We start from the raw sequence: 20,957 nt of genomic DNA, 5'->3' as shown, positions 1-20,957 counted from the left end.
AATTGCAGAATTATGCTATTTTTATGCTAAAAGTTATCATAATATTATTATGCCGCATTATGCTCACATATGCTGCTAATGAGTAATGTATTATGATGGTTCTGTGCAAAATAACAGGGGAATTTTTTGTAGAGGGCGTGGTACGAGGTGATTTGGTAGCATAATCACTGGCATAATTTGGGCATAATGGAAAGCATAATTCAAGTAATTTACCCAGCATAATCCGCCAAGGGCTAGTGCCTCCCAGAACAATGGAAAATGCGAAATCAGGTCACGTGATGAGGGGCCAGGGCAAAGCATCTATGCTCAAACGTCGTAAAAAGTAGATTATTAAGGTATCTTCTTTCATTTTGGGCACAGAGTCGCTGATGCACAAGAGATCCCGGTGCAGCGACATCGTGAACTGGGGTTCACCTGGAAAGAAAAAATGCCCCCATAATAGACTAGTTTTGTGGAATTTGTTCCTGTATCTATTGCAAAAGTCCGGAAGCTTCTAGAGCAACAGAATCCGACGAAGGCAACTGGCTGTGACGGCATCCCTGCAGCCCTTCTTCGAGCTCATGCAGATGTTCTTGCGCCGTCATTGGCCTTGGTGTTCAACAAATCCATGAGGGAGGGACATTTCCCAGCTCCTATGAAGGTGGCCAGCATTTCACTTCTGTTTAAAGGTGGTGATCCCAGCATAGCAAAAAATCACAGACCCGTGTCTCTAATGTCGATAGTTTCAAAGCTTTTGGAACGAGTCATCCATGATCAGCTCACTCAGTACTTGTGCCGACATGATCTATTTCCACCAACTCCGTTCGGCTATCGTTCACATCATTCCACATGTGATGCCCTTGTATTAGCCGTTGAGGGCATATGCCAAGCCCAGACAAAAAAGTACTTCACGGGGATTGCTTTCGTAGACATGTCAAAAGCATTTGATAAGGTGAAGCACCAAACCCTTATTTAGGACCTATTCGCGGTCGAAATTGGTGGAACGGTACTGCAATGGCTTGCAGACTACCTCTCAGATCGGACACAGTATGTCAAAGTCGGTCAGGTACAGAGCTCACCATACACCAGCTTCTCCGGAGTACCACAGGGGTCAGTTCTCGGGCCCCTGTTGTTTGTTCTCTACGTCCGTGACATTGCGAAAGAGCTGTCCCCTTACAACGTTGCGACCCTGCAATTTGCGGACGATATCTCAATTTATTAGATACAGCAGCATGAGCACGGATAAGGTGTCCCAAAATCTCTCAAGTGCTGTCCAGCACCTCGCCGATTGGCTTAGGAACCGCGGTCTCATCTTGAATGAAACGAAGACACAGATCATGTCGATATCGCCAGTACGATCTCAAACATTTGACTTGCAAGTGCAATGTAATGGACTGCCTCTGCCAACTGTTCGCTCTGCAAAATATTTAGGTCTCCACTTTGATGCGGACATGAGCTGGAACACCATGGTCGACCACGTCGCACGGGGCGTCGCGTCGAAAGTGGGCGTTCTCAGACGATACGCTACATTCCTGCCTTTTCAATGTCGCATAGCCTATTTTCGTTCTTTCATTTTATCACACTTTATGTATGCCACTTTACTTACCATTTCTCACGGCGTATCAAAGTCGACGGCTTAATGGGCTCTTCAAGCGTGCTGTACGCACAGTCTGTCGGGTACCTCCCCGGACACCCACAAGCAATATTCTTACACGCATGAACATCCAAACATTGACCACATACGCCAACATGCACCTTCTGGTTTTTATCTGGCGTTGTCTCCATGACTCCTCTAACATCAGCATGTTGTTCGCTAACTTTTTCAGCCGCAGTAATTCCACTCAAACTCGTGGTGGGCACAGCAATTTACTGATTGTTCCAGCCAGCCCAACTGCATATCTTGCCAAACGTGTTACCTATGCTGGGACCATCTTATGGAACCAGCTCCCCACTGCGGTCAGGCAAGAAAGAAAACGCAATCGCTTTAAGTCAATGGCTCTTGCCTTTTTGCTTACCAGATAAATAAGCCTTCTTACAAATGCTGTATGCACTGCTCTTTACGGTATTTTCTCCCTATGCAAGTCGCAACTCCTGTTTTGAGTTGTTTTCCTTCTCTCTTTTCTTTACCTACTAGTTGCTGTTACACTCACTGATCCTTATGCACAGATATACAGCATTCCCTCATTAGTGGGACCATTGTTAATAACACGTAATTATTGTGATCCTAGATCAATCCTGCACTGGAGAAGTCAATCCTTCATGACTCGAATCAATCACCAGAATGAATAGAATGGATGAAATCAACTGACGATAAGCAATGGAAACTGAGGGCGTGAACCCTCTGACTAAGCTGTTTTCCCTCTGCCTACGGTGCTCGCGTCATCGCAACCCCCGGAAGACGGCACACGTCGTGCCTATCCACTGCTCGCGTCATCGCAACCCCCGGAAGATGGCACACGTCGTGCCTATCCACTGCTCGCGTCATCGCAACCCCCGGAAGACGGCACACGTCACGTGCCTATCCACAAGCACGCTACCAAAGCAGCAGTGAACCATTATCGACCTGTTTCCCTTCTGAGTATTTGTGTCAAAGTTTATGGAGACCATCATCAACAGGCAAATAATTGTCAACCACCTAGAACGTCACATGATCCTATCTTCCAGGCAGTTTGTCTTCCGCCGTGGACTAGGAACTGCCGACCTCCTCACTGCCCTCCATCATGAGTAGTCCGGTATAGTGGGTCGCAATGGAATCGCTCGACTTGTTGCAGTCGACATAGCTGGTGCTTTCGATAAAGTTTCGCACACTGGCATACTGCATGAAGCTGAAATGTCCGGCATTGGTGGGTCAATTCTGTCTTGGCTTCGCTCGTACCTTTAAGAAAGGAAGATAAGGGCTGCTGTTGGTGGTCAGACCTCCTCGCACTTCCCAATCCAAGCCGGTATGCCGCAAGGCAGCATCTTAGGACCAACGCTTTCCGTATTTATGTCAATCACATCTCTGACTGTGTCTCCCCAGAATGCCAGCTAGCGTCGTATGCAGACGACACAACACTGTACTGCCTGATCCGTGCCGATGACGTGTCCCCGCCACTTTTAACTCACTGCAAGCCTCCCTTGATGAGCTCCAAGCTTGGGGATCGAGATGGAAGGCCCAGTTTGAGCCGTCAAAGTGCCAAGGAATGTCCATGAGCAGACGATCAACACCCCTCCCACCCTCTTCTCTCAGCTTCGATGGTACCGTGATCAGAGAGGACACCGATGTTAAGCTTCTCGGTGTGACCTTCGACCGCAAACTGCTGTTCCGCAACCACCTCCACCAGGTTGCAGTCAGAGCCAGCCAGCGCCTTGGCTTCCTCAGGAAGGTGTGCCCAGTACTCGACCGCAACGGCCGCCTCAGCCTATACAAAGGCATCCGCCCAACCATGGAATATGCTCCCCTAGTCTGGAACGGCGCCGCCCGGTCCCACCTCGCGAAGCTTGACCGCATCCAGCAACGGTGTATGCGCAGCATTGGCGCTGGGACCATGCTCCCAAGCTTAGCAGTGCGTCGGCAAGTCTCGGGACTGTGCTACCTGTTCAAGCTGGACTACATTTCTGGTCCGGTCCAGCTGACAGACATGCTGCCACCTGCTGCCCCTGAGCCCGCCCGCCCCAGAAGGGCCAGAACCCGCCACCAACATCAAGTGAAACACTCCCATGCCTTCCAGTTGTCTACCCGCCTCCCCGCTACAAGTCCTGACATCCTACACCGATCCTTCCCGTTCGGCCTGCTCACAACATGGAATGCTCTACCCTCTTCTCACCTGTTGCTCATCACTTCTTTTACAGATTTTGTATTATGGAAAGTTTGGAAACCCCATCGATAGACGAACGCCTTTGGGGAATCCTTTTAAACAAGAAAAATTACAAAAATTACTCTGCCATCCTGAACTCTCCCCCATCCAAGGCAGCGCTGCAACGCTTCAAAGTAGCAGTGTACAAGTACCTCCTCGAGCAAACTTGTGGGACTGCTGTCGACGTGTACACCACAGACTAGCATACTAGCTGATAGCCTAAATCTTTCTTCTTTTTTCTTTTTTAATCCTCCCTGGTGCGCGTTGTGTGCAAGGATACCGAGACCTTTGGTCGGAGGAGTCCACAACGCCCCACCTACACAGCTGCGCTAGTGGATACTAGTAGTCAGCCCCGACTCAATAGTTGTTTGTTCTGTCAACCCTCAACTTCTGTGTTCTAGTCGTTTCTTCGTTCTCCCTGCATGCAACTTTGTTATCTTTCTTGTTATTATTATTTTTGTCTCGAGCCGGGTTTGAGTTCTTTGTAAAAAAAACACAACAACAACAAAGGTGTGAGAAGAAAGAGCGTGCAAGTGTACAGAGTGCCAAGAGTGTATGCCACATTACGCCAGAGTGCTAAAGTAATACCTCTATCCGGTGATGGTGACGCGTGTACAGTGGTCCCTCTATAATCCGGCACCATTTGTGCCACGAAAATCTGCTGGATTAGGGAGGGTGCTGGATTAACAAATCTGATTTACTGCTGCAATGTGCATGAAGAGGACATTTTGGCTACTGAAAATTGTGCTGGTTTATCGAGGGTGCTGGATTATAAAGTGCCGGATTAGAGAGGGACGACTGTATAGGGCTTGAAAGTGATGACGTCAATCGTCGCTTGGCAACAAAACTGGATCCACTTCGCTTTTTGGATCCACTCGCGTCAAGCTGATTTGATGCTGTTTCCCATACTTTTCGAAGCAGAAAGAAGCGACATTTTGAGAAGAGGCCACTTGAAGAACTGTGGGAGCAATTTTCGATACCTAGTATACTCTTGACCCGGCAGGGCGGCTTCGTATGACCATGGTGCAGTGTTTTGCAGCAGAATGCAACCACAGGACAGAGGATCGCAAGTGCAGCTTCTTCCGATTCCCGGCGAGGGATCCAGAGCGCAGAGAGATATGGAGGAAGATGTGTCGGTAAGGATATGTAGGCAGCCTGTACAGTACCTGGATAGTTTTATCGTGATGTGCTATTCACGCTGTGAGTAAATGCTTACCAAGTCTGCTAATGCGTTTTGCTTTGCTGGCGGATGGATGGCGTAACGCTTTTTCACAGTTTGTATTTTGTTCGATCGAGTGGAAGTAATTTTTTCAATTATTTTTTTTATTTTCCCATAGTTGCAGGGAAGCCTACATGTAGTTGGTCCCATAGGTCTTCAAACATTTGGTTGGTGACGGATGTGCGTAAATATCTACGGCGTGATAAATTCTTCCTCAGATTTTTCTCTTTCATATCCTGCAGGGCATGATTTACTCAAACCCAGAATCAGATGCATAGCAACTCACGTGTGTTACAGTGCATGGCATAAATGAAAGATCAGTGCAGTGTACAATGTAACCTCAAGAGTATATAACTCCCCAAGAGTGTGCAACTCCTGATACCCTTTCTATGGGGTACGTCGACGGCGAAAACTCACATCACGTGCAGTGTCGCAGTTGTACGTTTCCAGCCCGTTTTTAGCGAGCAGCGGAGTAATAAAAAAAATCTCTGACAGAAACTCACTGCGGGTATGCAAATCCCCAGCCAAATCATGGCAGATATTCGGATTGCACGCACGCAATCCTTCGTTTGTACGTAGTACGAACGTATCAGAGACACGTGATATGAGTTTTCGCCGTCGGAGACTCCATGTGCAGAGTTGCACACTCTTGGGGGGTTATATACTCTTGATAACATTTAGTCTGTGGACTCCACAATCTGCGCAGTCGACAACGTATTTGTGCTACTGTCAGAGTCAGTACCGTACCGAGTGCTCAGAACATGTGGGGTACAGGTACACACTTCACACGACCTTTCGACCGCAATGCATGGCATGCATCGCACATTTTCGTTACACAACCCTGACCTTGAGTCGCAAGTAGGCGCATCTGCGTCGCAAACTGCCATGCGAAGTAGGCGCATCTGCGTCGCAAACTGCCATGCGATATGGGATAAATCATGCCCTGCCGTGCTAACTTATATTTTTGGCAGAACGATTTTGTTTTTAATCAATGATAGCCGTCTAGGCTAAGCTAAACCAAATTAGTACATGAGCAAGACTGTGCAAATCCTTATACAATCATGTAGGTGGCTTTTTATGATGCAATCTATTGTGACTATTTACTATTGTTTCAAGTTATTGAGCAGCTAGCTAAACTCTCCTGGATATTGTTTGCTCTGTACTTTGCAGGCGACAAGACAAGGAGCCAGATGCCAGTTCTCGACTATGTAGCTGTCATTTCAAAGACGGAGATAAAAAGAAGGACCCCACTATATTTCCACGAAATAAGGATAAGGCGTTCGGTTTTCAGGACCCTGAACCAATGCATAGAAGGTATGTAGTCTAGGTCAATGTAAGAGATTTGTATATTGAACTTGATGTTCTCCTGAAGCGATTTCTAAATTTGTTTTGCCATCCCCCTAAATGAAGTGTGCTATGTGAATTCTAGTAGAGGACCAGATCAGTATTTCATAACACTGTGAACCATCGACAGGCAATCTTTCATTTTTGTTTTGTTTCTCACTGTCTCTCCATTATTTTGTGCAGGAAACGGACTGTAAAGGCATTAGCTGTTGATGATACGGACAAGGATGGTAGCGAACCAACTGAAGCTGACCCATTTGAAGCTGAACGTGAAGCTGCTGAACGCGAAGCTGCTGAACGTGAAGCTACTACTATGCAACGCCTGCTTGAACTTTTCCAACGCATCGACACGTCAATTCTCGAAGTGAAGTATGATAAGCTGAAGGCTGAAGTTAGTGCCTTAGAAAAGCGAAAAGCGAAGGTGGAAATCCAGTTCTGTTTCGAATTTATTTCCCGGAAAGCTGAACTTGTTCGGCACTACACCGGCCTGCCGTCTGCTGACGACTTTCGTATCCTGTTTCGTCTTTGCACGAGGTTCCCGATAGAGTATCACCAGGGCTGGCGAGTGGAGCTGGTACCAATGGAGGACCAGCTCCTCATCACCCTCATGAAGTTGCGGTGCAACTTCAGTCTGACTGACCTCGGCTTACGTTTCGGCACTTCGCACACCACTATATCTAATATCTTCCATACATGGCTTTCTGTCCTTCATACTGTACTCTATCAAGGCATGCTCCCGTCGCAACTTCCGTCCGTCACGAAAAACAAGACTTCTCTACCCGTCTGCTTCTCTACGTTCTCCAGTTGTCGTTTAATACTTGATTGTACTGAAGTCGAAATTGCAATTCCAAGCCGTATGGACACTCAGACGTGGACCTATTCCCACTACAAACATAAAAATACATTCAAAGGTCTTGTGGGTGTCGCACCGAACGGTGTTGTCAATTATGTCAGTCCTCTGTACCCAGGTTCAACCAGCGACAAAGAAGTCGTTCGCCACTGTGGAGTGCTGTCAAAGTTGACAGCCGGTGACATGGTACTCGCCGATAAAGGATTCCTGATCCATGACTTGATGCCGGCTGGTGTTTCTCTAAATCTTCCTCCTTTTCTCACTACTCCTCAGTTTACCGCTGCTCAAGCAAATGTAACTGCCCGCATCGCAAGAGCTCGGATCCATGTGGAGCGAGCCATACAACGCATAAAGATCTTCGCCATTCTCGACTACATACCCTACCAATACCGTTCTTTCTCCAGCGAAATCTTCCAAGTCTGTGCAATGCTAACTAATCTTTGTAATCCTCTCCTGAAGGAGATTGAAGCTGGTGACCTCAGCGCTGATCCTGCATCAGAAACTTCTGAGCACACCGACATCTCTACTCTCACACCACTGCAAACCCCTGCTGCTACGCCATCACAGAAACTGCCCATCACACCCGACATGGTGAATCAGTTATTCGCAGTCCTGTCAGCTGCAGACCCGTTAGCCAAAGCACCAGCACCGTCAGCATCAGCCGCAGCACCGTCAGCCAAAGTACAGTCAGCATCAGCCACAGTACAGTCAGCATCAGCCGCAGCACCGTCAGCATCTGCCGCAGCAGCAGTACCGTCAGCATCTGCCGCAGCAGCAGCACCGTCAGCATCAGCCATCACACCCGACATGGTGAATCAGTTATTCGCAGTCCTGTCAGCTGCAGACCCGTTAGCCACAGCAGCAGCACCGTCAGCATCTGCCGCAGCAGCAGTACCGTCAGCATCAGGCGCAACAGCAGCACCGTCAGCCGCAGCAGCAGCACGGTCAGCATCTGCTGCAGCACCGTCAGCCGCAGCAGCAGCACCCGCAGCATCTGCCGCAGCACCGTCAGCCGCAGCAGCAGCACCCTCAGCATCTGCCGCAGCACCGTCAGCCGCAGCAGCAGCACCCTCAGCATCTGCTGCAGCCGCAGTTTCACGGGTCTCCCTGGATACATTGCATTATTTGCCACATGACATGTGCCAGTCTCGAATGGATGGGCGGCAATGGAGCAATGCCTGCACCATCATTGCATGTCTACAGGCCTGGAAGTACCTGACTGTGCCCTACCCCATACAGCCATTGTCATCTGCCGAAGTCACGAAGAGATTTGTAAACAGCATGAGAGAGGGCAATCGACTGTATGATGATGCCAAGTTGGGGAACAATCTCCTTGCCATTTATGATGCGCTTGATGTCATACCAGGCAAGCCACTTCGGGTGGCACCTCGTTCCGATTTTGGTGCACGAAATGAGGAAGGTTTATCAAAGTTGTTAAAGAAGTGTAAGGATCAGGCTATTCTTTCCCAATCTGTTCTTCCTGCCTCTTTAATTCAAAATCCCTACACCATTCTTCTGGTATTTTTCCCATCTGGTTATGCTCAAGTCTTCGACAGCCATGCCCATGGCGAGCGTGGTGCCCTAATCGCTATTCTCCCAGCTGACATGAAAGTTGCAGCGAATTTTCTTTCCACGCTTGTTGGGCACATAAAAGATAGCCATCTCTGTATATTGGCACGAAAACAGTAGTTTATCCTTTTGGTGCGTTTTGCCAAAATTATCTTGACCCACTGATTGTGACGAGAAATGTAGTTCTGGAAACTATAAACATTTCAGCCATGTGTTATGGCGATCGCATGCATTCCCCCGATACACATCGCATACATACTCATTCTTCCAAGTTGCTTCACGTTATGATCTTGCATTTGAAAGCCCTATTTGAATATTGTGGCCAGCTGTCTTTGATGGTACGGTACGGCACAGGTACGAGCTGTCTTTGATGGTACGGTACGGCACAGGTACGGGATAGCGCAAGGCATGCCGATGGCACAAACAAACAAACACAAAGTTAAAGCTGTGATGACCTTGGCTAGCGTCAGACGTTACTGAAGTAACGTCTTTTGCATAGCTACGGTAATAATATAATTGTCAGCTTGTAGGTGCAATTGTGTGGAATGTTCAGGTGGTGTTGAAGGAAGAGGAAGGTGTAGAGTTATGATTGCAGCCATGGCACAGGTGACTAAAGCAAGAGGGGTGCTGTTTATCATGCACCTACAATATTCATGCATAAACGAACACGCACATGCACCCACACATACAGAATTATACACCCATACACAACGCATCACACACAAACACACACACACACATGCACCCAGCCACACCTACACACACAGTGGCAGAACTTCAATTTAGAACAAACATACAGATGTTCTCACTGTACTCTACTGTACGCTGTTTTGGTGGAAAGAAAGACATGGCTGGATATAGAAGGGAAGAGTTACACAGGCCATTGCAATCCTAGGATTGACTACACACCACCATCCAGAAAGACAGGCAAGAAAAAGGTTTTGTAGAATTCCTCGATCCGAGCCAAATTTCCTGACCAGGTCGGGTCAGCCCGAATTGGGATGATCACCGTCTCCAACGGAGTCCACACGACAAGGTCGCATACTTCACGACCTGTCAGACATAAGTTACCTTGGATTTGATGGAAATAATTCCATCCAGATTCAGTTGACAAATCAAGGGAAAAGTTAGCAGGAGAGGAAGAAGACACTGACAAGAAGAAGGTCTTTTCCTTCGCCATAGCTGCAAGAGATGTCGATCTTGCCGAGTACGGACACTTGACCTCGATGAGCTTTGTTTCACTAACTACGCCATCTGGGGAACCACCAATGAGGCCACATGGTGCAAGCCATAAGCCGCTGGATCTCACAGACACATATTCACACTCCTCATAGCATGCAACAGCCGTACTTTCGTGCATGAGACCCCACTGGATGGCCTTTTGCCCAGACAAATCATACTGACCAAGAAGGCGAGTAAATAAAGATTTAGATGGCTGGCGGCCAGATGAGATAGTCTTCAGCACAGGACCGAAGTTGGATGCCGTTATTCTGCCCTTGCGTAGAAGCGACCAAGTAGCATTCGAGTTTTGGCCACGTGTTGCTTTTTCCACGGCTACAATTTGGGCAGCAGATACGGATAGCCTGGTACACACATAGGTGACTTTGTGTTCTGCTTCCAGGAATCCTTGACTCAGGGTAATACCTTCAACCGTCTCCGTCGGCAAATTGTCCGCTTCTTTCACCTCGGGATCTAGCAGCCAACGAAAACCCTTCCACCTGTCAAGTGTCCCAAGCTGATGGTGAAACCATGCCCTGTCCTCATTATCCACAGGGCGTGAAATGGCACAAAACGGCTTCGACTTCGGGAAAATGTCATCCACAGTCCTACAAAGCAGATAAAATGCGTGCACACACACACACACACACACACAGAGTGCTTTTTATTACTCCGTTGCTCGCTAAAAACGGGCTGGAAACATACAACTGCGACACTGCATCACGTGACGTGAGTTTTCGCCGTCGGCGTACCCCATAGAAAGGGTATCATGAGTTGCACGCTCTTGGGGGTTATACTCTTGCTAATATCAAGAGTCTGCCTGTCTTCTGGCATATGCGAATACGTGGACTTACTGTTGACGTAAACGCGGACGTGCATATACTAATATCAATAAGTATATAAACAAGAGTGTGCAACTCGAGGATGGGTTGGCCCACGACGCAATTTTTTGTTGACGTAATATTTTCTATGACGGACACGCTGCGAGCCTTTTGGGAAGTTTTGCCTCGTGCACTTGGCCAGGCTTTACATTACAAGGTCGGTGCCCAGCACCTGCTCTTACACTGCCCTGCGGCAAAATCCGCATGCTCTGTAAAAAAAGGTGACGTCAACAAAAAATTCTGCCCGCGGGCCGCGGTATCTGCAGATTGTGCAGGAGAGATCCGGAGTTGCACACTCTTGTTTATCTACTCTTGCTAATATTGATAAGCATCCTCCACATCAGTAACAGTAACACCTGCCAACTGGTTGTCGCACATGCTGGATTGCCAGTAAGCTAAACATCGAGGCAAAGAATTTCATGAAACCAATACATGTACGTGTTGCAGTCACATCGGAGGCACCAGTTTTCTACTTTCACAAAACTAATAATCAACAATAATTTGCTTAAAAATCCTTACTTTGTTTCACTAGTTCCCTTCCGTACAGTCCAAGAACATTCCCTGTCCGTGCTGCTCACATTCTTGTTCGCGTAGACAAGGGCTGCAGCCATGTGGTGGCACCGTCCTTGGCCTTTGGGACAAGTGCACGAAGCGCGTACAACGCCACCTTCAGAACCAAGTTCGATCTACACAAAAATTTGAATATAAAAATAGTAGAAATATTCAAAGACGATGTGAGGGTGTCCAGGTCGATAGAAGAGACTGTAAGCAGCTAGGAACGGCACAACAGTTGCTTAGTGCTAGGTTGCTCACCTCCACATCATATCTCTTGTCCTTCATGCTTGCGTGGATCTTGGCAGTAATGTGCCCAAGCTCATGGTGAAACAGAAATGATTCCACGCGGTTCGAAGAGTGTGCATTTTCTCCACGCTGGATCAGCCTTGGTTCTCCACTGAAAAAAGTGGCGATGCTAGATAACGGTACTAAAGACATTCTAAAACAAACAAAACGCAGAACTGGGGGCCAGGGGGAAGACAGCAGCCTAGGCTTCTGGTCGAAATCGAAAGAAATATATGTCTCCTCCACTATTTTCAAAGCTGGTCACAAGAGCTCGAGTGGGTAGTGGATCCAGTTCATGTTGCACGTGATCCCGTGACGTAGGACTTTCAAGCCCTATTAGCATGCATGCTACATACATGTACATGTACCTCCCCTGCTAGTCAATGCACGTGAATACAAATCAATGTCTGAAACCAATTCAAATTATTTAATTTTAAATTACACGATACAATCCTTGAAGCGTTCAGTGGCGGAGACTATGTAGTTCAGCTAATCACTTTCTTCATGTGACGAGGTCCTAGAACCTGACTGGAAACTGAACTCTGCGCCCAGACCGGGTAGTGCCCTTGGGCTGCTGAGGCGCTGGCTCCGACTGTGCGGTGTTCTGCTGAGGCTGTTGGCCGCTTGAGCGCTCTTCTTTATTATAATTTTTAAAGAATTTGTCTCTACGGTTGAGTACCGGGTAAGGTCCGTCATAGGGTCGCTGCAGCGGTGACTTGACCGCGTCATGTCGGACAAACACATGTGTACAAGACTTAAAAGGTCAGCCGGAATATACACATGTCTAGGCGGCTGTTCGCGTTGGGCCGCCGGCTTTAGGTCTGCCATGACTACACGAAGACGGTTAACACAGTCTGCTGGTTCCAATACGGCCTCAGAACTAGGAGTAATCATGTCACCAGGTAGCCGGAGCGTTTTCCCGTAGACCATTTCCGAAACTGTGGCGTCAAAGTCTGTCTTCACTGAGGAGCGAATGCTGAACAAGACGAGAGGAAGACACTCGGTCCAGCCAGTGGTGTTGGGTGAGGCGCGGATCGCAGCCTTCAATTGACGATGGAGTCGTTCTACAAGCCCGTTAGCTGCCTGATGGTACGACGTTGTCCGAATACGCTCGGCTCCGAGAAATTTCATCAGGCGAGACCATGATGCTGACTCGAACTGTCCACCTCGGTCAGTGGTAACTGTCTGCGGAGCTCCAAATCGGGCAACCCAGTGACTAAGGAAGGCAAGGACCACAGTATCGGCTGTTATATTTGAAATGGGAATCGCCTCTGGCCATCGCGTGAAACGGTCAACTACTGTGAAGAGATGCATGCTGTCGTTGGAGACCGAAAATGGGCCTACAATAGCCACGTGGACATGCGAGAAGCGAGCCGCGGGGGCAGGGAACGAAACCAATGGTGCCACAGTGTGTCGATGAACCTTAGATTGTTGGCAGGCAACACACTGCCAGTGGCGACACCACACAGCAATGCCCGTGTTCATGCCAGGCCAGACGTAATGTTGCGCGATGAGGCGACGGCTTCCACGAACCCCGGGATGTGCAAGACCATGAAGGGAGTCGAAAACAGCACGGCGGAAATTGAATGGCAACAGTTGATGCGTCTCAAATGATTGGCCTGTCAACTGACGGTAGACTGATCGGTTCCCAGATAGTACTGGATGCTGGCCGAAGTATATGGTTGGTTGGTTGGTTGGTATATTTTATTTTACTTCGCCAGAATGAACAGGCATTGCTGCCTTCTTGCCTGGACAAGTGGATTGTCCAAGCTCTCACAAAAAGACGAAGAAAGGAAAGAAATATTACATGAGAGTGTGAAGCATGCAATCTTATAAAATAAAAAAATAAAATAAAAATTTCCATGAGAGTGTGACGCATGCATGATGAGAGAGGAGAGATAGATATAGATAGAGAGAGAAAGAGAGAGAGAGAGAGAGAGAGAGAGAGAGACTGCTTTATTGCCTGGACAAGTGAACTGTCCAAGCTCTTACAAAATGATCAACAACAACATATATCGCTAGGAGCTCTCGGCAAAATGTACTGTACCGAGTTTCTGCAGCAGTGAGTTTCCTCAAGAAGAATGCAAGAGGATTCCAGTCATTCTCCATGCGCTGTAGAAGCACGGCTCCGACAGCTCAGTCAGATGCATCAACCATCAGGCTAATCTCAGCCTCCAGGTTGAGGTGGCGCAGGGCGACTGTTTCTGCAAAGGCCTCTTTGACTTCAGAAAACGCGGCAGAAGAGGATTCGTCCCAGGAAATGCTCTGGATCTTCTTCCGCCCCCTCAGCAGGTTCGTGAGGGGTGCCAGGTTGTCTGCTAGATGTGGCCGAAAGCGATGGTAGAATGTCACTACTGTAGCTAAGAGCCATACTGTAGCTCAGTTGGTTAGAGCATTGCTCGCGAATAGCAAGGTCCCTGGTTCGAGTCTCGGTGGTGTGACTGATGATTTTTTCTTTCTTTCATATCTGGCTTGCAAGTGTTGAGTTTCAGAGAGAAAAGAGCAGTACGTGGCATGTGGCCTCTGATTTCCTAACACTTTGAAATTCTCCGTGAAGTCCAAATTTGAAATTGAGAAAAATACACTTCAGGCTATAATTATTTACAACGCTTAAACATCTTGAGAGTTTTCATGCCTTCTCGTCAGGTGAAATACAGACAAAAGAAAAGGAACAACAACAGTACAGGGGATTAAGTACAGTAGAGAGGTGAAGTACTAGTTGTTTTTTCTCCTCAGCATTATTGCATTCTTGTCACCAAGGAAACTGTTCACTTACATTTGAAATCGACCCATAGCATGTACATGTAGTTGCCAATAACAGGGATAGCCCTTTCCCAAAGGTACTCGCCCTTTTTTCGCCCTTTCTGGAAAAGCCCGTTTCTTTCGCCCTTTATTGCGTTTTTGGTGAATATCGCCCTTTTTGAGCTTTTTAGCTGAAAAAGTGCTAAAATCTGCGATCACAGTTTCCGAGTGCTCGATGAGTCGATGGGTCTTGGCACGCCGCTTTTTTGGGGGGCAACAAGTACAGTTATTATTACTATTAATTGGTGAAGCTTGTACCCGGTGTACACAATGCTGTAAAAGTGGGTTTTTTTGTTGCTTTACTTCCTGTTTTGCCTTTCGTGGACCCATAAATGGAAGAGTGCGTATTCATTTCTCAGCTTGGGTTCATATCTGAACATGTATCATGGCTATGCTTCACTGAAAAAAGAGCCCGTTTTGCCTGTTTTCACTGAAAAAAGAGCACCTTTTCAGCATATTTTCAGGGACGCGAAAAGCACTAAGTGCGAATTATAAGAGCACCTTTGGGAAAGGGCTAAACAGGGAGGGGGGGGGGGGGCGGTGAAAGCCAACCACGGCTGAAGATCCGTAAATAAATAGAAAGAAAAGAGAGAAAACATAGACTTTCCCGTTTGTGTCTTTCCCTCACTAGAAGGGGAAGTGTTGAAAGCTGGGCGTTAAAATCTTTGAGGCGGGAGGTGAGCTTAGTGGCATGAGGAAGAAAGAGGCGAGAAAGCAAGAAACAAATAGGCGAATTAAGCAATGAATATAACTAAATGCGCACTCATATCACAACCATGGGGACGAATCATGTATTCCAGAACGTTTTCTTGTCACAATTATCAATGGAATTCGTGACTAAAGAGAATGATGAAACTACAATAGGATTTATACACTTGGAGTGGAACAGCGAGGATACAAGCATAGTAAGAAAAATAGCACAAACCTAGGAACAATTTGCACAGGTAATAAACTATAGGTGAGGTGAGAAATGATAGGAAATTCAGCAAGTGCAGTGTGACAATGGACATGCATGTGCAAGTGTGTGTGAATTAAGCAGTTTGGCTTTCTGGACTGGGGGGTACTAGGATCAGCGAATGACGTGTTCTGCGCTGCGGCTAGACCGGGAGTCGGACAACCACTTATAACGCTAAGGTGCGCGGGTGGAGGTGAAATTATTTTAATCGAGTGTGCAAATTTGACTAAGTGGGTGCGCCGTCTATGCAACAGTGGGGTGGTCTGAGCGAGAGAGCATACAGTTCAGTGGAAGGGGTCCAGCGGGGTTGGCGGAAAGGAGCTTTAGAATCCTTCTGTGATGTGTTTCTAGGCGTGCTGCGTTTGTTGCCGAAACGCCAGCCCAAGAAACGTCAGCGTAATCAAAAAGATCTACGCACACTTGCACCCTTTCCCCATTTCTTTTTGTGTGTATGCGTCACGCTCAAGACTGCAGCATGCAGTTGTAAAGATTCGACTCCGGCCTGCGCTCGCCTTAATCCACTGTCCATCATGGTCCATGTTCATTAAATTTTGACTGTGCCTATGCATGTACTTCATCTGATGATAAGGCGTGAAAATAATATACTAGTGATAAATTGCAAAATGTTCAAGAGCCTGAAGTGTGTCCTACTTCTCACTATCATTGCATTCTCGTCTCCAAGAAAACGAATCAAAACTGAAGAGGGCGAACATAGGCAGAATAGGAGAGAAAATTGCAAGAGGTTGGGAGAAAGTGGCAGTGGGAGAAAAGTGTACTAGTACCCAGAGAAGCACTGGAACGTTTACAAGCATACGCTGTTGTTTTCTGAAAGTTTGGTTTCAGCCTCCAGGCGGACATCCAAGCCAGAACCTGTTGGGTGTTTTTGGCGGCAAGCTGCAACTCTAAGTCTGCAAGACAATTTGCCGAGTTTATGTGTTAGTGTTATTTTTCTTGTCTGCATCTTTCCCTCAAACCAGTGAATATGCTATTTTCAGCTCAGGTTTTCAGCTCAGGTTTTCAGCTCAGGTGTTTGACCCGCTAGCTATACTACTAACGTTTTCACACTTGATGTTGCATTTCCCTCTACTCCGTGCCCATTATAATCGCTGTCTTAGTAATTTTGCTTTGTTAGAATGATGAGGAGAGAACAAAATAGCTGGCCCCATGTGGGCATGGGTGGGTGTACTTACCGGCATTACTTTACGTTAGTCATGCAGCATTGGCGTCTCTAAATCATTGTTGGGTTGTTGTCGAATACTTTATTTATAGTGGGAATGAAAACAGGCATAATGTCTAATAACAATGGACCCACTGTTCCATCATTGAATAGTGTTGTATAACTTTGCCTTTTTTTGCCTGCATGGTCTTCCTAAACTTCTTTCCCCATACAATGTGCATGCAGTTTCAGCTCCTCTTCCTAGGACTTCCTTGGCATTGCTCTCCACACTTGCTTGTATGCAACAATCATTTCACTTTAGCTCATACATGTACATGTACATGTACATCCTTCAAAGCGGTGAACCCCTTCATAGGCGACAAGCCTCTGGGTCATCCTAATAAAGATATTATTATCATAATAGCAAGTGTCACTGTGTGCATGTCATGTACTTGTAGTTAAACAATGCCCCCCCCCCTCCCTCCCCCCCCCCCCGCCCCCCCCCTCCCCCCCCCCCGTTTGCAGCCCACTTGGCTGCTCCTTGCCGAAACTTTGATTCCTTTCGGACTCGTTTGAAATTTGCCTGCTATTGTCTGGTCCCGTAGAACTACACAGAGCTACCTAGAACTACTTTACTCAGACGACGTCTCCTAGAACTAAAATCTCCGGGGAACTACTTTACTCGTATCCACTACTGGTGCCCGTTGTTCCCGGTACTGCTGACTCAGTGCTGAGGTCAGAGACCACTCATCACTGGCTTATGAGAGACTTCATTGGTTTTAAGCTGCTCTCAATCCGTTTACACCCACCCACATACCGTAGTATACAACATAGTCATTGCATCTTCAGCTCCCATGGATCATCTTAGTCGAGTGCTTTGAATTGGTTCTACTTGGGAACTACCCGCAACTGCTTGCACTTTCCTCTCACGAGGACGAATTCCATCCTCTACTCTCAGCTCTCTTCTTTATTCCAATCCACCCGGACCTTAGCTAGCGAGGCCGTGACATCGACGTTTGGTCGGGCCTTGGATTTGTTTAAGCTTGTAGCTGTACTGATGAGGCTTTTATGGTCGAAACAGCTTGCTGTCTACAGCATTTGGTATCACGCTCCTCGGCTTTCCTCTTGTTGAGCACTCTCAGTTGGCTGCTCTAGTGCTGCTGCATTACGCATTGCGGTGCCTCCTTTGCACCATGGCTGGTAGCTTGGCTTAAAGCTCGTAGCTGAACTGATGAGGCCTTTATGGCCGAAACAGCTTGCTGTCTACAGCATTGGGTAAGTTTAATTTATAGCATTGAAAAGGACCAAGGAAGTTTGAAGGAACGACAAGTTACGCTATAATGTCCACTAACACTACCTGTTACTTGACAATCAGCCCATGCAATAACATTGCCCGACACTGACCGACTGTACCGAAGTTTTACTACTAACTGCTAATCAGCTCTAGCTCGTCTTGGGCGCGCACTCCAACAGCCTTCCAACTTAAATGGTTCTAAGTTATAGTAATAACATACTTTGAAGTAGGAGGAAAGGCTGCGCGCAACCAAGACGAGCACAAGCTGAAAGTCTCAGCTGTGAAGGACGTTGACGGATGTACATGTACATGCCCGTCGAAGACGATACTGGCAAGACCATTGGACAAAACGGTCAGACCACGATTCAAGGACGCATAGCAACATACCACACAACTTGTGTGGATCCATCCGAGTCTAACAGATTGAGTATGCACAGTGATAAGTTAAATAAATCATTTCAGGCCTGTTTGATTTAATCGCTAGTTGAGGAAGTTGCAAAGGGAAAAGTCTGAAGAAAAAAATTGGTTTTCACCACTAGGACTCAAACCAGGAACCTTCGCTATAGGCCTTTTGAATTGGACCGAACATGTTCGTGAACTCCAACGCAGTTATTTACAACTCGTACACATTACTTAACTCTCTCTCTTTCTCCCTCGCGGACCAAACGAGGATCAAACGAGCAAAGATGATCATTAACAAGGCAGCGAATTATGGAGGGGAAGTGAAAAGAATGGGTGGTGAGAGGAGGATAAAAGAAAGGAGGAGAGGGATAAGTTTGAGAGAAGGAGCAACACTTTCATTGATAGGACCTTTTAAGCCCTTGGAGACCATTCAATGATACTTTACCACGTACAGTTCAATCCAAAACAATAATATAGCATGAGTCACATAATCTCACATTATACCCAAGTTGACTTTCGAGAAGAAAGAAGAAGATTGAAATGAGAAAGCTATATAACAATATACATGTAGCTTGATCCCATTGTTGAGCATACGAAGCGTACAGGTTAGAACTTACATTGTAGATCTCAGCAGTCATGTGCAGTGACCACGGTCACTGGCTCAGGGAAAAGGGACCCGTGGCCATACGGATGGGCATTCTGGTCTGTTCTAACTGTTACTTACAACTAGGGCCAGTACTGCAGTAGGGGTGTGCGGATAATGCTCAAAAAGCAGTGAAATTGGCAGAACCATACAAACCTTATGGCGGGCAATTCCTCGAATTCTGCTCCATTTCTTTATCCACATACCAAACATGCATGAAACGTACCAGAGAAAGTACCGAATTCTGCCAATTTGTCTGCCGGCAGAATCCGCCGGACCCTAGCCAGTTACCGTGGTTACTGCACATGCCTGCTGAAATCTACAATGTACATGTATATGTAAGTGGTATTGCAGCCTGTCTGCAGCCAGTGCAGGGTAATGAAGACTCGACACTGGTACATGTGGTCTCGGAGGTGCTCAGTATAGACCCATGCATGAGTGCCATCAGGAGGTGTTGGCTGTGTATTGCTATTCTGGGCAAACATGATTGTATTTGTAACGGAACTACATGATTGTACATGTGTGTAGTATCCTTAGTGGAACTATAGGTTATGTGCCAAACTTAGCTGACAGCACCATCAAAGAATTGCTCAAGCATGAGATCACTGGCGACATTCCCACAATGGTAACTGACACCATTTTTTCCATTTATCAGATTCCTTCTTTCCACGTCCGACTGGACGCTTGCCCAGTGTCATTGCCAACATGCTGACAAGGCGGATACACCAACTGTTGTTGCTATAGCCAGTATAGGATCACAGATCAGTCACTGGCAATGGGCGTCATGCGCATGGCGTCATTCCAGGCCGCCATGCGCAATGCGTGCGTCCAGAACATGACATTTTTTAGAAGGATGTGGGATTGCTTATTGTCCGTAACAGTATAATGCGGCCACAGTTCGTCCAGGGGTGCAGCATGCCTGTATGCATGCAATTGTACGGATGTGCGAAGACCTTCTCCCAGTGCACTGCACCCCATAACAACACCAGCACAGTCAGTCACTGACAGTCAGCCATGACATGTAGAGCCTTGCGTGGCCTAACTATTGCTTACTTATAAAGTAACGTTATAGCCAGCTACTTGGTCGTTTCTAAATAATTCTTGGAAGCGCGGCACGCATACCAGTATGTCAGACTCAGAGTTCTTAGTGTTGTTTGGGTGTGGTGTTTCCAAGGTGACGGGTAGCACGCGTGGTGAACGTCGAACCTAAACATGGACTGACCATGTTCATTTTCTTGGGATTAGTAAACTAATGTACATCACACATTGACACTCTACTAGCACACACGTACGTACTGCTTGTTGTGCTGGTACAATGTACTATCAGTGCAAATACTCGTGCACTGCGGATGCTGCATGACCTTTTGCAGTGCGAGAGAGATCATTCACAGTTCTAAGGCCTGCAAGCGCATGGACTGCTTGTGCTGACTCGACTGTGGACAGTGCATAGTGGTGAGCGCAAGAAGGTCAGTGCATGGAGATGTCACATCATGATCTCAACAGTACGAGTATGACAACAACACGTCAAGACCAGTCCGACAGTCCGACAGTCCGAGCACTCCACTCATCATCATGTCATGCTGCCACGAATTGTTGTTTTCACTTGCAGCAATAATTATGAGTGAGGGATACATGTATTGTAAGTAGCTGAAGAATACTGCGGGCTGTGTGCATGATTGTAGTATGTACGGCAGCACAGACTGAGCATGACATGGCCTGAACTGGCCCCGGCCGGATCTGGAGCAAGCACATGTACACGTGACAGACAAGTCGCGGAGTTGTACCTGGCACATGACAGTCCACCGCCAAGCAGACTGTGTCGTCACAGTGGATGGCATGATGGGCTGGCAAGCATGTAGTCACCAGTTGTCAACTCTACGTCATGCCCCCAGGGTGCGTGCAGTGCAGTGCAGTGCAGCACGTCGCCCACGGCGTCCGAGGTGCTTGCCTAGCGACGCGCTGCTGATTC

The 20,957-nt window shown here is 47.3% G+C and overlaps 2 protein-coding genes across 2 annotated transcripts; one reads left to right on the top strand and one right to left on the bottom strand.

The window, feature by feature from the left end:
• Window positions 1-4,660: 4,660 nt before the first annotated feature.
• LOC135804735 (uncharacterized) lies at window positions 4,661-9,118 on the top strand. Its single transcript, XM_065318680.1, has 3 exons — window positions 4,661-4,951; window positions 6,205-6,348; window positions 6,562-9,118. The coding sequence occupies exons 1-3, from the start codon at window positions 4,830-4,832 to the stop codon at window positions 8,915-8,917; spliced, it is 2,622 nt and encodes an 873-aa protein (XP_065174752.1). The 5' UTR covers window positions 4,661-4,829; the 3' UTR covers window positions 8,918-9,118.
• Window positions 9,119-9,243: 125 nt separating this feature from the next.
• On the bottom strand, window positions 9,244-12,075 carry LOC135804736 (uncharacterized). The gene is made up of 3 exons (XM_065318681.1): window positions 11,710-12,075; window positions 11,416-11,582; window positions 9,244-10,623 (listed from the first exon to the last, which is right to left on the bottom strand). Exons 1-3 carry the CDS (start codon window positions 11,887-11,889, stop codon window positions 9,699-9,701), a joined length of 1,272 nt encoding a protein of 423 aa, XP_065174753.1. The 5' UTR covers window positions 11,890-12,075; the 3' UTR covers window positions 9,244-9,698.
• Between the last annotated feature and the right edge of the window lie 8,882 nt (window positions 12,076-20,957).

This window comes from Sycon ciliatum, chromosome 1 (assembly GCF_964019385.1).
Source record: "Sycon ciliatum chromosome 1, ocSycCili1.1, whole genome shotgun sequence".
NCBI classification, from domain to species: Eukaryota; Metazoa; Porifera; class Calcarea; order Leucosolenida; family Sycettidae; genus Sycon; species Sycon ciliatum.
The sequence above is the reverse complement of the archived record's forward strand: the minus strand, read 5'-3'. Positions and strand labels throughout refer to the sequence as shown.

What these genes read in the sequence shown, in the direction of transcription:
- LOC135804735 (XM_065318680.1), top strand. Translation starts at nt 4,830, where the DNA reads ATGACCATGGTGCAGTGTTTTGCAGCAGAATGCAACCACAGGACAGAG. An exon ending in ATATGGAGGAAGATGTGTCG is followed by an intron (nt 4,952 to 6,204) that starts GTAAGGATATGT and finishes TGTACTTTGCAG; the next exon opens with GCGACAAGACAAGGAGCCAG. An exon ending in CCTGAACCAATGCATAGAAG is followed by an intron (nt 6,349 to 6,561) that starts GTATGTAGTCTA and finishes TATTTTGTGCAG; the next exon opens with GAAACGGACTGTAAAGGCAT.
- LOC135804736 (XM_065318681.1), bottom strand. Translation starts at nt 11,889, where the DNA reads ATGTCTTTAGTACCGTTATCTAGCATCGCCACTTTTTTCAGTGGAGAA. An exon ending in ACAAGAGATATGATGTGGAG is followed by an intron (nt 11,583 to 11,709) that starts GTGAGCAACCTA and finishes ATTTTTGTGTAG; the next exon opens with ATCGAACTTGGTTCTGAAGG. An exon ending in AAGGGAACTAGTGAAACAAA is followed by an intron (nt 10,624 to 11,415) that starts GTAAGGATTTTT and finishes TCTGCTTTGTAG; the next exon opens with GACTGTGGATGACATTTTCC.